This window comes from Pleurodeles waltl, chromosome 9 (assembly GCF_031143425.1).
Source record: "Pleurodeles waltl isolate 20211129_DDA chromosome 9, aPleWal1.hap1.20221129, whole genome shotgun sequence".
NCBI classification, from domain to species: Eukaryota; Metazoa; Chordata; class Amphibia; order Caudata; family Salamandridae; genus Pleurodeles; species Pleurodeles waltl.
This window is the reverse complement of record NC_090448.1, coordinates 331,417,049-331,435,105: the sequence shown is the minus strand read 5'-3', so window position 1 is coordinate 331,435,105 and position 18,057 is coordinate 331,417,049. Positions and strand designations below refer to the sequence as shown.

Genomic DNA, 18,057 nt, shown 5'->3' with positions numbered 1-18,057 from the left:
TCATGGTGCAATATGTGTACACACAGTGACCATCTCCGCTCCCTGCAGCAAGAAATCCGCAGAGCTGGTGGTGGATCCTTCAAGTTCTAGAGAAGCAAACGGTACTGACTGGATCAATATGTCATAAGCTCCTTCTCCTCCAAGCATCTTATGTATATAGTGCACATACTATCGTGGGTATATAGACCATATTACCTAAAGAAGCAGATGCGATAACTCGGAACAGCACAATGATGTGAAATTTGGGCAGTATGTGCTGTGACCTGCACCAAAAGAGTTTCATATTGGCTCTTACTTTTCCAATGATGAATATGTTGAGACCTACACACCCGCTTTAGGTTACAATTTGCAGCCTTTTTTATCCATCCATTTGCATGCTCATCCCTTCCCTCACCCTTTTTTATACATCCATTCACATGCTCATCTGTTCACCCACCCTGTTCCTCCAATACCCACCTCCACCCGTCCACCCACTCATTGTCCTTCCAACAAACACCTCCATCTGTCTGAAGGATAATGAGCGGGTGGGACGGACAAAGACCAAACTCCTTCCACAGGTCCAACAACTATCTACATCCATCCATGTACCCACCCATTATCGTTGGACCACACACCTCCATCCACCCATCCATTTATTTCCTATATAGATGTATAATATGCAAATATAGATATGTACCTAAATGGGTATTAAAGAAAGGTGACATGCATGCACTACATTTGCTAGATAATATACATGTAGATACACGTATCAACAATGTAAGTAAACACACTCATACACAAGTAGGAACACACACACACACACACATCCAGTTGGGTTTAGTGCATTCTAGATCCAGCACTACAACCTTTTCAGGGTTGGACATCAGCATATTCTGATGTTGCTGTATGCTGAAGCTGGCCTATCTTGACGACGGCATATGTTAACATTGGTATATTTTGACGTCAGCCTATCTTGACATCGGCATACCTTAATGCTGGTGTATCTTGACATTATCTATTGAGGTCTACACATGCTGATATGGGCCATCTATGCTGTTCTATGCAGCTCTTACCACCATGCCATATAAATACACTACACAAATCAACTCCATATCACACAATTCCACAACTAACAATTCAAATCCAACCCATATAATTCCACTCCACACCACATACATCCACTCCACTTCAAACCAAAACACGTGGGTAAAAGATGGTCATTTACAATGCCAATAGCTCTAACTCTCACAAACGTTGGACCTATTGGAACTGCCAAAGCTTGTTTATAGCTGTGCCTGCTTTGACATGAAAGAAACTTCTAAAGTTTTTCCCCCGGACAGTTGGTTCTGGAATTTTCTTCCTCCCTGCCCAGGCTCCAAGAGGTCTAGGGAGGCAAAATACTGATGTCCAATTATTTGTTAGTGTGCTGAGAAAGCTCCATTGAAATGCAGATGGTAAAGAGAACAGCTCCACCCTTCCCAATCTGAAAGGATGGCCCATACCTCCAACATCTAGTCCTGCTTTGTCTCACTGTCTGGGAGAAATACACAAAGGCCTACTGCCCACTAACCTCCTTCATGTGACACAGGCCTGAGGCATCAAACGGTTAGGACAAGAAAATGCCAACTTTCTAAAATAGGCCTTTTCAGAACTGTGACTTACAATCTGACTTTACCAATAAAGATTATTTTGAATATAATTCTTTTGAAACCAAGCATGATATTTCTACCTGTTTGCAAACAAATGTTATCACTTAGTAAATGTAACAAGGGAAACCCATGTTATCCTATGGGAGAGGTAGGCTTCACAATAGTGAAAACACATTTGGGAGGTTTTCACTACCAGGACATGTATAACTTAAAAGTGCATGTCAACCTTTTAAAAACACGGCGCCATGCCCTATGGAATGTTTAGGGCCTACCTTAGGGGTGACATATGTAGTAAAAAGGGAGTTTTAGACCTGGCAAAGGGATTATTTTGCCAGTTCCAAATGGCCATTTAAAACTACACATGGGATGCAATGGCATGCCTGAGACATATTTTAAAGGGCTACCTAAGTGGGTGGCAAATGCTGCAGGCCCACTGATAGCATTTAATTTACATGGTGTACCACTTTACTAGGGATTTGTAAGTAAATTAAGTCAGCCACTCATGAGTAGGGCAATTTTACCATGTTTTAAGGAGTGAGCACAAGCTCTTTAGCACTGGTTAGCAGTGGTAACATGCATATAGTCTTAATGCCAACAAAACAAAATTCCGAAAACAAGAAGGGTGTAGGTAAAAAGTTTAGGGTGGGTATGGACCCTGCAGAGATTGCCAAGTCCAACACCCATCAAAACTATCTTGTACTATACATTTAGTCACACTACAGAAATGTCCAAAATATGTGCACTTTTAACTTGTGTCGAGTTAAAAAAAGGTGACAATTGATCACAGCAAATAACCTTAACGTAGGCAAATGTGTTTTAATTCTGGGAATACATTTTTCATAGATGTCAACATTGTAACCAAGAGGCATTTTAACACTCTGATAATAAAAAAATAAAAATATAAAAATAAAACACACACTTTGGGAAAGGGGTTTCAGAGCCAACAAATATTTTAACAAAAAGCCCAAAAAAGCATCCAGTCTGGATTAGCAAGTGGAAGACCCTATAAAAACATTTCAGTTTTTTGCATCAACAGTAACCCGAAAAAAAAACCTTATGGTGTAGAAAACAAGGTCCACCAACAACCTCCAGAAATCTAGAAATCAGACAACTAAAACAAATGCAAAAAGAACATCTTTAGAAATAAAATGAAAAAATAAGAACCTTGGATTGAGCTGCAGGAAGGAATTAACTTGAAGAACTCTGAAGACATAGGCAATTGAGTTATGGCAGCTTTACCCACAAGAATGACAATTTCAACATAACATGCAGGAAATAGGAAATACTGTATATATGAAACGTATGGAGATATAAATATTCCTTTAATTGCATCTGAATAGGGTTGGCACTCGGATCCATATAAAATAATTCAAGAGGACACTGCTAAATGTATAAAAGGTTGGTGGCCATCTCATCTCCCAGGGCCAAATGGAATCCCCAAGGAAGCAATACAACTGTATGTAAATAACTAGAGCCAAAAGCTGGGATCTTTGTTTAACACATTTTTTTTAGAAGGCAAATTTTCCTTTCTTAGAAAGGATAATTTCTTCAAACAATACAACAAATGAGGACCAAGATCGGACCCTAACAGCTATTGCTTAATCGCACTACTCCATGCTGATGGAAAGATAATTGCAAAACATCTTTTACTTTTTTTCCGAAGGGGGCCTTGGAGAACAATATTTTAAAATGTCATAAAAATGGTTTCAGATGCAACTGTTCAACCATTAGCAATATATTGGTGTTATCAGTCTTGGCAAATAAGGCGCTACCATTATAATACAAGAATTTGTCCAATTGTAAAAGACTATCCTTCTGCTTTTCATTATACATAGGAATATGAAACGTTCAAAATACAATAATGGAAAAATCGACCATCCTCTCCTTCACCAATTTGTGAAACTACATATAGGCTCCAGGGTTCAAATGACATTGTCAGATGGGAATGGATGGACATAGACAATACCAACAAGCAACAGTTTAAAGCAGGGATGTGTGTCTGCACATCTTCTGTTTTCACTTTAGATTGATGACTTACGAGACACACTGAATGACAGCAAATTTGGAAAAACATGTCGCACACTTAACATTGTTCAGTAATTCTACCATCCATACAAAATTGTGTACAACTGTTAAATTGACTATAAGGCTGAAATCACCTTAACAACTTAAAGATAAACCACAGAAAAATAGATGTACTTAAGATTCGCTACTGCGCAATTTTGCTAGGTACTGGAAAACAAAAAAAATGAGCACATTGGGCATTACACTTAGGTAGGAGTACAATTAGACAAGAAACTGAGCTGGAACGCACATCTCTATCGAGTTAAAGGGATGTGGTCTCTGTGTCAATTAATTGTTTAGCAGCAATTTGGTAGGGGGCATTTGAGCAACTACAGCAGATGCAACAGACAACCAGGTTCCCTGGATTTTATAGGTACACTGGCCTTTAAGCAGACCATATTTAAACTTGCAAAATTGTTTATTAAGAATTTCCAGAGTATTTTAAATCCAAGATCATCTACTCCACGGTGTCATAATAGTTTAATTGGACCTGCCCTCACTAATCGCATCAAATAACATTAAGAAAACAATTACTGTTGTGATTGCATAGCCTCCGCTAAGGACACATAAAAAAAAAAAAAAAAAAAAAAGTGTTTACAGCAACTGGAAATTCGCAATCCTTAGTCGATCATAAAATGTAACCGTTTGTTAACTAAATATATATTAAATTAAAACAATAGTTGTATTTTTTAAGATGCGCTATATCAAATAAAGTTTGCAACATGTGATTCTGTGGACTAGAGTCATTTGGTAGAATTACTTTAACAGCAAAAGATAAAATCACTACATTTGAGGGTTTGAGTGGTACGTGTTGTACGGATGTTAATTTTAGTAGTCTGCTACCTAAATCAGTAGACTTCTTGACATTGTTGCTGCCTGCATACCCGAGAATGCCGCAGTTAAAAACTGGTCACAGTTCTTCAAAACTCTAAATAAAGGCTTATGCTTTTAATCTTGGCATGCCTCACCTACACCTTTCATTTTGTAAAAGGGGACGTGGTCAACCTTATTGAGGCGGTAAGCTTGCTATTACCTTTGCAGGACTCTGGAGGTACACATTTCAGCCACTGCCAAACGTTGCTCATGGGAGAAGTAACCCTTCACCCCGCCCTCTAGAGCGGAGGTCTTCAAATTGGGGGGCGGGCCCCCCAAGTGGGGCCTTAAGTGATCCCAGCAGGGTGCCATGTGCAGCCCAAAAAAAAGCATTATGTTGATAACAGGCCTTTGTTTTAAGCTGAAAAATGGGCAGCAGTAAAAGATTCTGTAATGGACCATAGCTGACATGTTTTGTCCTTTATAGCTAAGGTATGTGTCAAAAGGCAAGGGACTCCAAATACTCTTCAAAACCCCACCCCATTTCTAATAATTACACTGTGAATACTTTTACAAGTCAGTAATGCCTGCCTGATCAGAACAGTACCTTGGCATCATGTATTTGATTGCACTTTTAAAAGAGTAACAGAACTTAACTGCAATGTTTAAATAAGTTTACACATATTTAAACATTGCCAATTTAACAGAATAATTGTGAAAAATGTGCAGGGGTGCACAATCCTTTTTTCCAGAGGGGTGCACGGCATTAAAAAGTGTTAAGACAACTGCTCTAGAGGCTTATTGATGCTGTTCCGAAACTTCAACTATGCCTCGCAAAATGCCTCACTTAGGGCATGAGGTCAAATGGGAAGGGTGAAGATGCAAGGCACACTTCATGCCCAGTGTCCCCCAGCGGTCCGCACTTGGTCACTCTTTGTAGGACGATGAGTTGGCTGCAGTAGCCTTTGGGCTATGTGGGACCAGAACAAGCTGACCTGAACATGCACAAAGTAGAAAAAGAATGTGTTGCACAGCTTGCCTTATCCATTTGCCACTCAGCCAACCTGACCATGCTCAACTTAACAGGGTTAGTCATTATTTCTAGATTAGCACACATTATGTGGCACCTATTTTGAGGAAAAAAGCAGAAAGCAGGCCATTCTCTAAACAGACCGACCTTACAGCAGAGTTATGTGTCATATGTCAAACTTGTTAACGCCATTAAAATAAACAGAGAACAATCATTCAGTGTAGTTATCTGGAGGGAGCAGTTATCAATCACAGCACATACATATATATAAATGGGAAATACATTACCCAGTACACACATACTAACACAAGACAAATTCATACAAACTAGCTACTGCTTGCTGTCCCGAAGTCAATAGCATATACAGTACTTTTCATTGGGTAACACACCTCACATAGGCTTATATCTTCATCAACAGATCCAACCCTAGTTATACAATATCACAGGCCATATCCTGCTTTCGTTCAACAGATTTTGCTCTTAAATAGCATAATCTTATGCTTTCAGTGTGCTCTCTCCAGCAGCAGCCAACCCACAAAGGTTACACACGCTGATACCAGACATGCAGAACAAGCAAGCAATGTCAGACGCAAGTAACTTCCCTGATCGAGACCTTAGATGACATTGTTATTCACAGGTCTCTTAGATGACAACACACCTGTCTCAAGTGAAACATCTTCCTAAGCTGTTAAATACCGATAGCAGAACTATCCCTTCAATTTCTCAGAACCTGCAGCTTTGCTGGCTGAAGCACTGAACTGTGGCCACATATTTAAGCACACCAAGTGCAACACTCCTAAGTACTGCACAATGAAAACTGCCTTTCCATGATGGAAAAAATAAAAAATAAAGAATTCAAAATACAAAAAGGCATTCTACATTCAGAGGAGGATTCCATCTGGCGCCTCAATGAAAACCACAACAATTAATGGATGCAAATTCATTACAAAGCTAAAAGTATTGGAGTGATATCAAACTCCCCTTTGACCATCAATGAAATCACATGGTTGACTCCTTGTTCCACCCTTAGACCTTTTCAATGCCTGCTGCAGTGACACTATGGACTGGCAAAGAGTGAAGGCTATGAAAAGTACACGAGACTAATAGAGAACTGTGCACTTCTGCATTTGTGATCCAGAATACCCCAGAAAGCTAGGATAGTACTAGGGGCAACAGAAAGTAAGACAGGGCCAGTGACTTACCACTACCCATGACTACCCTTTGAGGGCCATAAAGTAATTAGCCCTTTTGAATGTAAACTTGTATCTATGTGGGATTTCCAGGGTCGGAGTGGCCTACAGGGCAATCAGGCAGTGCCCTACGGGCTGGTTTGACAGGTCGATGTGTGGGCCTGTCTTTTGCAGTTTGTGGTCCTGTTTTACGGTCTGCTGGGCTGGAATGTACTGTTAATTTCCTTAATATTAAAAAAACAATGTCTGCAGCAAGCTCAATTCCAGGGACACTTCCGTACCTTGGGAAACACATACAGTGCATCTTTACAGGTTAAACTTGACACAATTATCAAACATGGGCCACTCTTTAGCCTTTTAATTCACTATTGAGGACCTTTTTATTTGGTGGTGAGGCGTATTTCCTGTCCCAGTCCGACCCCGGGTATTTCTATAGCCAAAAGGCAACTGAGCGCCATTCAGGGTTAAAGACAAGCATAGAAGCATCTATGAGTGATAGGAGAGGTGGATAGTTTTTGGACAGTTAATGTTTAATTTTTTGTGTAATTTATGCATTATTTTCAAATACGTAAAGCAGAAGTATTTAAAACAGAGAGAAAAAAAAGGCACGAACATTTCATGACATTGTATCCTGTAGGGGGGAGACTTCTCAGACATTTAAACAGCTCACAATTCCACCTCATTACATCGTAACCTATATGAGGGAGACAAGTATTGATTAAACTCACAGCAGATATCCTATAGCAAATACCTAGTCTAGAAATGTGACACTGCAGTGACTGTGGGAGCCAAAGTGGCCGTGGATCCCCCATGCTTGTGATCGACTTTAAAGCATGTATGTACGGGGAATCGTAATAATAGGGTTCATCATTCCATGTCAATATGGGTTAATGCTTTGTGATAGGTGATGTAGTATTCATTTAAGAAGTGCATTTTAAACTCTTTCCTAAACTGGAGCAGTGTTGATGGGTGGTCTGCTCTCCTCATTAAAAAAAAATCGTTCCCATTCTTTGATTGCCACAAGCAAAGTGCTGGGGTTTAAACTAAAAAAGTGACACATTTTATACCAATACTACAAATAAATAACTAAAAAAAATATATAAGTATTCCCAGCGTCCGCATGATTTTGGAGTAATAGAATTCAAAAATGGCTTATGAGTGATACGCAGTTCAGCAAATAAAATGCACGTAGTATATAGTGTTGCGTCATGAAAGGAAAATGGCTGATCAATTAGGCCCGGCAGGCCTAACGTGTAGTATACATGTACGTAGGAATGTGCATTTAGGGTTACCAAATGGCACCAGCGCACCAAGAACAATTTATCTTCCACAAATCAGTTTAATACAAGGTTTATTTACACGTGAAACAACGCAGGTGAGACAGGACTACATCTCCCATATGTACTGAGTGTGCTTCAGGTTAGAACAGTTTTCTCTGATGACATGGAGTCATGGAGACGTACGACAGAGGAAGTATTGCCCAAGGTAAACAAAAAAACATACTGATATTACAAGTGATACAAAAATCCATTAAGGAATAAACGACATCAGGAAAAAGACTTTATAAGAAAGGTGGGACGAGAGCAGATAATGAGAGAGATGGCTCCCGTTTTTAAACTGGAAGCAAATGACCAGAGCTTACCTTGAGCGAGAACAGCCGCAAGCATGAGCACCAGAAGGGCAAGGGTGGGCTGCATTCTTCGCACAGGAAACTCCGCAAACGTTTAATCGGCTTGGAAGGCGACAGAGACGAGCTTAATTCTGGACTTTTCTTCCGCTTCTGCCGTCAGCTGTGGAGATAGGGCTTGATCAGAAAAGCTGCTTAATAAACCAGCGCGTTCTTACACCCACCAGGGTCTCTAAATATTTACTTTCGGGTGACACATTAACATTTGCAGTATGTTGCAACTTTAAGCTATGGTCTTATGGACAATTTTTTTTTTTTTTAATGTGGGGGGGGGAGGGGGGGCATGAAAGGAGAGCGTTGACGGGATTTTTGAACAAAAATAGAATATTTCCTGTAGATATTCACTCAGCGGCGTCAGTTTGTGCCAGAAACAGACAGAATGGCATACCGACATCACCGAATGTAGAACGTAGTCGTTCCGGTAAAACACACCCATGCTCTAGTCATGTCCAGTGTTTACTAGCGGCCTCTGTTAATAACCAAGTAAGACTGTCAACATAAAAATTAATACGGTATACATAAACAAGGTATTAATAAGACCCCTTTCTTCACAGAGGCCGCGTGCCAACTGTCCAGGTTTTCTAAATTCCCTCACTTCATGTCGTGCAGATAGTAGCCTTCAGACAAAGCTTATAAATCAGTGCTTCTTTTGTAATAAATAAAACATTGATATGGGGGGGAAGGGTCAAATATGTTCTTAGATGTTAGCCGCCAGCGCTGCTGAATGAAGGAGTTGGTGTATTACAAGGTCTTGCACCATCCAATACAGAATGGGCAAGTGGTAGTGGTAAGGCATTCAGAAATGGGAAAGTAGTTCCAAGGTACACACACCTCCTCCTTTGTAAATGTTTAAAAAAAAAAAAAAAAAAAAAAAAAAATTAAGAGTAGGCAGTGGTTCCAATACTCTTTAAAGAAAATTGGCAACTTTATTTTTTACGATTTAAAAAAAAAACAAAAAAAAAACGCGTCACAGGCACCGTAGTTCACTGATCACAGCAGGCCACCATCCCGATGATGGCTGCGATTCCTACGGTGTCGCAATTTGCAACCTACCTCATTAAAATTCATGCGGTAGATAGAATCCTTTAGCACTAGCCATCAGTATTTTGCAATTCAACCTTTTACTACTTAGGTTGGTTCGCAAAATAGCACACTGCTTGCAAATTGTGACCAGTGCTATGTACATCTGGCCCCTTGTCTCTAACTTCGTCTTGAACGTTTTTCTTTGCTTTTGCCCTTTAGTCACGGTTTTAAAATGTTCTTCTCCTCCGAGGTTCTCTTTCGCTGTCAATCAATGTCTGATGCTGGAGGAAAAACTACCACTCTCCATAAATGAGTACTGGTGCCCACCACCTGCACAATATAAGTACTACACCAAATCATCTGTGTTTTAATGGTCTCAGGTAAATGGAGAATGTGAGGGTCCACCAAGCAGAGAGTTTGAGGTGGAGCTGAAGTGCTCTGTAAGGCACATTGTGAGAACAGGCTGTACCAATAGCAGTGGGGCCATGCTGAAGCTATGATGCCTAATGAAGTCTTTCCTCCAAAAGAATCTCGAAGTCAGAGGGATTGGGGAAAAATAGAAACAGAAGGCATAGGGGCAGGGAGAGGAAAAATCATTTAAGCTGCAAGATCTTTTCTCCCTCACACTTCAAGTGCATCCTTTTTGCTCACAAAAAGATGCATGACTGGAGTGACCCACTTCTGACAGTGCCATAAAATATAAGGACCATGATGGAAGTAGCAGGAAGGTAGAAAGTCTCTGCTTAGATGGTTCACTAATACATTTTGTATTCCATGAATATGAATAGCTAAAATGGCAATCAAGAATGTATTTTGCTGCTCAAAAAAATTGCTGCTGCAATCTTGTTCAGTGACATAAAATAAGAACCCCCATTGTATGGCGTGATTGTCATGCTGTCTGTCCTTTAACCAAATGTCACTATCCGAGAAGAAGCAAACATATCAGTGCCTGTCAAATTGCTAAAAACTCCTATGTCCACCTAGTTAGTGAGGCATGACTCGTCATGGACAAAATGTATTTCAATTTTCTATGTTCTCTTCTCCAGGAGAATCGCATTCTGTATCTGTGCAAAACTGAGCTCCTTTGAACTCTACATCTTTAGAAGGTTCTAGATGTGCGTTCTCCATATTGGTTACAAATCCATGGTAGAACTTCCAGAGCAAAGTTCTGGTCTCAAATGGCTGTGGGATTTTGAATCAGGTTGGATCAAACAGTTGTCCAGGAATAAAAGCTATCTGATGTCTTCCATGAGCATCAGATCCTCCAAGGAAACCATCACTTTAGTGAATAGCCTTGGTGCCAACTTAAGCCCAAACAGTAAAACGGAAAACTGAAAATGGTCCTTTTCTATTGCAAATCCGAGATTCCTTTTAGACACCTGAAGAATCATATTGTTCTCAGAGGAATCTTGAAGATCTACAGTACTGTCACCAGAAACATGCCTGGAAGAACCCTGGGAATCCCTTTTGTAAATAGTCCATTTTTAAGTTAAGTGCCCGGACTCACAATTTGAACTTTATCAAGCCTAGAACTGGACCATAACCATCTGGATCTTTTTCTACCAAAAATAAGATGGAATGTACTCCGCTTTCGTCTCTTGCAGGTACTGGGATAATTGCTTATTTTCTTAAAAATGCAAAAGTGCCTTTCAACGATGTTCATTGTGTTGATACTTTCAGTCAAATGGTACAGATGGCAACCGAACCTCAAGTAAATAGACAAAGTCTATTGCATATCATGGAAAAACAAAATTCACAACCCACTAATCTGATATGTCCAGCTCTAAGACTGGTGGGAATTCTCAGATAGAACCCCTTACCAGTTGCTTGTTTTCTCCTGATGTTAGAATGTCAGGACCTTTGCCTCTTTTCTGACAACCAGGAGGATGACAGACTTGTTTAGCCTTTGTTAAGCTAAAAACATGTTTCTTCAAGAAGATCTTTAGGAACAATAATTTTCTTGCCATAATCCCTAATAGCCCGAGCGAGAATAACCATTGACTTTGTAAGGAAGAAGGTGCTTCTTATCCTCAAAAGCTTTAGTAACCATCTTATTTAACTGCTCACCAAACAGTTTCATCCCCACAAATGTACTCTTCAGAAGTGCTGACTTTTCTGCTGCGTCTGCCTTCCAGTCCCTCATTTATCAGAGACAGCTGGCTAAACCAAAGACAACCGAGGTTCAAATCATGTCACAAGTGATAGCTGAAAGGAAACATGCTTGCTGTTTCAATACACAGGGCTAGTAGCTCAAAGTAGTCTTCACCTTCTTGCATAGCAGCCACAAAAGTCTTGAAATACTTTATAATGGACTGAGTGGTATTTGCTGCACCGGCCCAGACATCAGGCTCCATTCAATGGTCTAATGGATCTGAAAGTCTTATGGATTCACAAATGTTCTCCCAATGAGAGTAACTGGAATATAGTCAATTTTAATGGAGTGTGGCAAACTATTCCTATGCCGCCTGAGAGGCATACACCTTTTGAGAATCATGGGCCAGAGGTATGACATTTATTTATGCAACTCGCAATCCATCTGGGAATCGCAAATAAAATGTACAACAGTGTCGCGCACACTGTTTGCCATTTCCAATAGGATCGCAAATGACCTACCTCAGTAATATTATTGAGCTAGGTCGCAATTTGCGACCCCATTGAGAATGGCTGCACTCACAGGGATGGTGGCCTGCTGGTGGTCTGCTGCCCCCATGTCTGTGGCTGCTTTATAAATAAAAACAAAACTGCTTTAAGAGGAAAACTGGATGCATTGCCAAAAAATAAAATTAAAAAAATATATTAAAAAAACACTTTCCTTTTCAAATTTTCAAAAAAATGTTGGCACCACCAGTCCCTTTGGGACCCATTCCCATTTGCAAATGGGTTACCACCAAACCTCAAGTTGATGGTAACTGCGGTTGTTTTGCGACCACATTCGCGATCACAAAACAATCTTACATACCAGTGTGACTTGCTATTTGTAAGAGACACGCTCGACACACCCCTTCCACGTAGGTTTGCTAGTAGCTATTTTGCGATTCAGTAAATACATTACTGAATCGTAAAATAGGATTTGTACATACCAAAATGCTTTTTTCTAGTTGCAAACGGCCCAATTCATAGAATCGGGCCGTTTGCAACAAGAAAAAAAACCTTTGTACATCTGGCCCCATGTTCTGAAAGTATTTCAGGTAAACCCAAGTTCTCTCAAATGCAATACAGAATCACCTCTCTTCTCACATATTTTTTTGAGGAAGAGGTAATGGGCAATTGGTCGTTTGCTGGAAAAGAGGATGAGTCACTTCCATCCCACTCCCAATGGTTCTTGTGATTCTTGTATTTCTCTGTAGCCCTTTCAAGTAGTCAAAACGTTGAAGACCAACTCCTGAATTAATTCATGGATTTCAATAGCAGTAATGCACCAGGAACATCAGGAGTCTCAGGAAAGTGTGAATGTCTAGAAGCATTCCTGCGGCTTCTGCTCACTTCATGCTCAGAAGATACATCACAGGAAACATGCTTCCTCCCCACAGACATTGCATTTCAGGTTTAGTACTGAAACAACCAGAAGAAACCAGCATAAATATGAAAAAGCTTCATCAAAACAAATAAATCCAAACAAAACCAATCAGGTCTTGCAGATGCTTCTTCCCAAACACACATCTGTATCTTTTTTTCCCCCAACCCATAGTAACACAAATACTAGAAGACACACTATATAAATAAAATTGTAAAGAAATATATATGGAGCATGTTAGACCAGTCAGCCTTAGGGTGGTCTTTTCCCCACCCTTTTCCCTTCTACCTCAATTTTTCTGACCTAATTTTTGCTGGCATTAGGACTCTGCACACTTTACCACTGCTAACCAGTGGTTAAGTGCCTGTGCTTTCACCTCTTAACACAGTAATATTGGCTCATCACCTGATGCATATTTAATTTACTTATAAGTACCTGGTAAAGTGGTACTACATGTGCCAAACACTTGTAAGTTAAATGCTACTGATGGGCCTGCAGCACTCGCTATGCAACCCACATAAGCAGAACTTTAAACAGGTCTCAGGCCTGCCTTTGCAGAGGCTGTGTGTGCAGTTTACAATGTCATTTTGACCTAGCAAAATAAACCTTTTGTCAGGCCAAACCTTCCTTTTCACTACGTGACTCACCCCTAGAGTAGGCAAGGTGCAATTTATTTAAAAAAGCAGGACATGTACTTTTAGGTTTTACATACATATCCTTTAGGTTTTATATACATGTCCTGGTAGTGAAAAATGCTTACATTCGTTTTTCACTACTGCAAGGCCTATCCCTCTAATAGGATAACATCGGAGAGTTATAACATTTTATAAGCGTCATTTTCAAATGAGAAAAGTTAAATAGGTCATGTTTGGTGTCTCTGCAATCACAATTTAAAATCCTAACTTATGGTGAGGTTTAAATTTTAAATTGCAATTCTGAAAATGCAACTTTTAGAAAGTTGCATTTTCTTGCCTTAACCATTTAGTGCCTGTAGCCAGTCTCTTGTCACACGACTGGGGGTAGTTAACAGTTGAGCTTTGTGTATTCCTTCTAGACAGCCACATACAATAGGAGGATAACTTGTGCCTCGATGGAAAGTCACTTGAAGAATGGGAAGGAGGCATTGGGCACAGCCCCACCTGCATATGAATAGGCCATGTCCTGCCTCCACACAAAGGGCTGCATAGCCCCTGAAGTTAGTCTTGAGCCAGAAAACGGAAGGCAGGGTTGCCTGGATGCTCCAAAAGGTAAACCTCTAGAAGCTTCCCCCCAGTTCAAAGAAACAACTGGGTATAAACACTGGACATCAGACACCAAATCTTCAGTATACTTCTGAACCTGTGGATACTCTGCCTGGAAAGTCCATTGTGCGGCTGAAGGACTGCCACTTTGCTGTACTACACTCTGCTGGACTCCTGTTTTGCTGTGCTGACCTGAACCCTGTCCCCATTACCAGCGTGAGAAGTGCTGGATCTGCATCTCTTGATCACAGAACCCTGACTGACTCCAAGGGCTAGTTGGCTGGCCTCCCAATTTGAAGCCTTAGGGATAAAAACAGGCTTCCAACACCCTTGCATCTGCACCTGGACTCTGCCATTCGTGAGTGTACCTTGGAAGGTGGTGCCACCACAGTGCTGGACCCTTGGAAGTGGGCTTAGGGAGCTTTGCCAGCCTCGGGACCCAGTCAAACAGATGCATCTTCTCTGCTGCGAGGGGCAACACCAAGTAGAACAGACATCGCCACTGCTGCATGGATTGGATCCGTCACAAAGACTCCTATCATTGTTGCAGCCCACACTGCTTTTGGAACCGCCACAGTGTGATGCAATGTTGGTGCAGGCCCTTGCATCTCATTGACGACAGGCTCGATGACATTGCAAGACTCCTCCCCCCAACCAGTAACCCAATTTCTTTCAGAGGCTTGTTAAATGTATATAATAATGGTAGGGCTCATCTCGCTGGAAACGTAGTGACTCTGCATACTCGTTCGGCACCATGATCCAAGCTGAAAGTGTCTGCTACGTTAAAGGGGCAACACAAGGCCTTGCACCCCACAGCAAAAGCAACCCAGAAGCTATCAGACATTACTGTAAGAGTTGTACACCATACTTCACTGCAGCAACCGCACGGATCCCAAATGAACTATAAACATGGCCACTGGAATTATGTGACAGGAGAGGGCCAAATTATGCAGCAGGTTTGAGTAGATTATGCTGCAAGTAAAGGCAAATTGGGCAACATAATGCAGTACATTTTCTAACAGTATTGCTTCATCAAATCTGTAGACTATGCAGCAGATGATGGATTATGTGGCAAATGCAGCAAATCTAATTACGCGGCAAAATTCCAGTCCACTGTCACCCACCACATCATGCTAGACAAAGGCCTGCTTTATGCAAATCAGCACTGACCCTGCTCCTCACGAGAACAGTCCACCCAAAATGCAAGTCATGGCACCCTCCAGAATGGACTCCAAGCAACCCCAGACTGGTTTGGGCAATTTAGGCCTTGTCAGTAGGGTGCAGCTTGAGACCTTTGACAGGGAGCTCGGGACCCACGTTTGGGCATACCCATTGCACCTATGGCATCAACTGTAACAAATAAATAAAAAAAAAAAGAGATAGATGGAATGCATTAATTAATATTAGCCACTGGTCACTGTTAGGTACTGTGTGACCCTCATGTAAGAGACACTTTGGAGGTGGCCAATCTGCATTTTGAGCTTCTAAAACTAAGAGGGTAGTATGTAGTTGCTCAGAATCACCCCATTAGGTGGCCTGTTTCGGTTTTGAGTCCCTGCGCCCAACAGATATGAGGCACCCAATGTGGTGATCATCAACCCCATGCAAACTAACCCAAGCTGGTCATGCCTAAGAATCAATACTTTTTAATTAGAACTATCTTCATTTGCCAAAAATTTGCCATCACTCATCTCCTTCCAATTTCCTTAAGTCACCACCATGGCTCTTATCCATAAGCACTACATTTGCTTGGTAACACATGAAACTAGATTTAATGCACGCAGCTAGCTTCCATTTAAGATGAGGATCAGATTCGACAGGTTCTGCATCATGCATAAAGCTTATTGGAGCCATGTCTAAATACCTGCAAAAAACGAGCATGGACTCAGAGAAATGCATCACACCACAAGAATAAAGCGACAGACCTGGAGAGGTAATTTTGCCCTTTATAATTGTCAAGTCGATAAATTACGTGACAATTATAGTTAATATAAGGAGCTATGTTATAAACATTTTTAAGAACCTATGTACGTGAACGTGAGTGCTGCGTGCAATACAAGCATTTAAGTGACAGGAACGTACATGTTCCTAGTGATTAAAAATTGAAATTAATAAAAAAAATAAAAAAAACATAATAACGAGGCAACATGCCATAAGCATGGTTAGGGCTCAAGCCAATTGTCTTGCTCTGAACCAGTTCTAGGTCCATGTGAATGACTGTTCTAACTATAACAAAAGAGTTGGTCAAGTAAATAAAACAGTCTCTCCACTGTTGCTGTAAGATTTTTGGTGCTACCCCACCCTTTGCTTTTAAAACATTTTTTAAATGTTTTTTCCTAATGACTCTTCAAATGAAGTTACATATGGTTCCTGCTGGATCTAGTGGCAGCAAACGGGTTTGGAACTTGAGCACAATAAGATACAAGGGCAGTTGTACTGGACAACTAAAAATAATAAATAAAGCAACATGTGCTTTGAGGCAACAAGAATTTCCAAGATGGAACTCAGTGGTTCTGAAAGAATTAAGACTGGGGTGCTACCTTCAATATTCCGTTACAGCAGTCATAGGGAATGTGACAACTCCAAGCGACACAAAAAGAACAAGTATAGCAAATTAGCATCACCCATTCAGCAGGGTAGTGGTAAAGGTGTGTCATGCATTTTGGAGCACACTGTCATATATATTATAAAAGCATGGTGGGGAAGCGCACTGTCATTTAGAGACACCTCATTTCCATTGAAATAGCCACAGAGTTGGCACTTATATCTGTTTACTGATACAGCTATATTGGGGAATAATAATGTGGAAATGGGGTTTCAGCAAGTATTTATCATCTGCAGATCACCAATAAAAGTGTGTTGATTAGTTTTGAGCTCATAAAAATCTGTTTCCATCACACTTCAAAATTACAAAAAAAAAAATATATAGCTTAATTTGTGTTTTCCTAATTGCTGATATATTCGGAAATGTTTGTAATGCTCATTTACAGGTAATTAAATACTGTTTGTTAGAAAAAAATCAACATCATACAGCCTTTCCATTCACACTCCCTGAACCCAGCACGATTGTCACTTTACAAAATCTTCCAACTTTGAATACTCTAACATTGGTGTCAGAGGAAGAGAAGTAAACATTATGTCTCCATGTTAAACAAAATAAGTAGCAATTTTCAATTTGCAGTTTAACACAGCCTGACATTTGACCCCTCTCTTTGAGCTCATAACAAATGTAACACAACAAAAATAAAATGTAATGGCATCTTTGTTGCTCATTCACCATCTGAACTCCAGCGTTGTTATGTCGGGGGTGATATATCATCACCCCACACCCCTTCAAGCATCTATGACAAACTGGAATATACTCCTGTTGTTCAGTAGATGCAGTTGGCCACATCACAAAAAGGTTTGCATAGAGGGAACAGAAATCTTTCAATAAGAAAACAAACTGATCCTCATTATTATTTTTCTTGTGGTCTCAAAGGGGATTGGGTATAAGGAATACATAAGGAGCCAGTAGAAATGACTCTCTCTTTTGCAGTCAGAAAACAGAAATGGTCCAGTTTCTGACACTGCCTTTATGAAGGACTAGAAGAATTTGTGGGGTTGCGGGATGGTTTATACATAGTTATTGTGATTTCAAAGTGCACAGTGGGGTTGCCATTGTATAAAGCCGCTAATGAACGTTAGTTTGTCTGTGGCCTAACAATCCCCCTTCTGTCCATGCCAGGAAGCATGAAGATAAGGTTGAAAGAACCCCACAAACAGGTATTTTTTTCTTTATTCTTTAGTGTAGTGTATGTCTAAAACAAGAATGATTTATGGCGGGGGGAAGCCCAATTGGGCTTAAAAGTATTACTAGCTAATAAA

At 40.5% G+C, this 18,057-nt stretch overlaps 1 protein-coding gene across 4 annotated transcripts in view; it reads right to left on the bottom strand.

Annotated features, from left to right (window-relative positions):
• Positions 1 to 18,057, bottom strand: part of MST1 (macrophage stimulating 1) — a 355,392-nt gene that overhangs the window by 311,182 nt on the left and 26,153 nt on the right. For all 4 annotated transcript variants that reach the window (XM_069206862.1, XM_069206864.1, XM_069206865.1 and 1 more), the window contains one exon: positions 8,368 to 8,515. In XM_069206862.1, coding sequence (XP_069062963.1) covers positions 8,368 to 8,422 — 55 coding nt within the window. In that variant the 5' untranslated portion in view covers positions 8,423 to 8,515. The remainder of the gene's footprint in view (positions 1 to 8,367; positions 8,516 to 18,057) is intronic.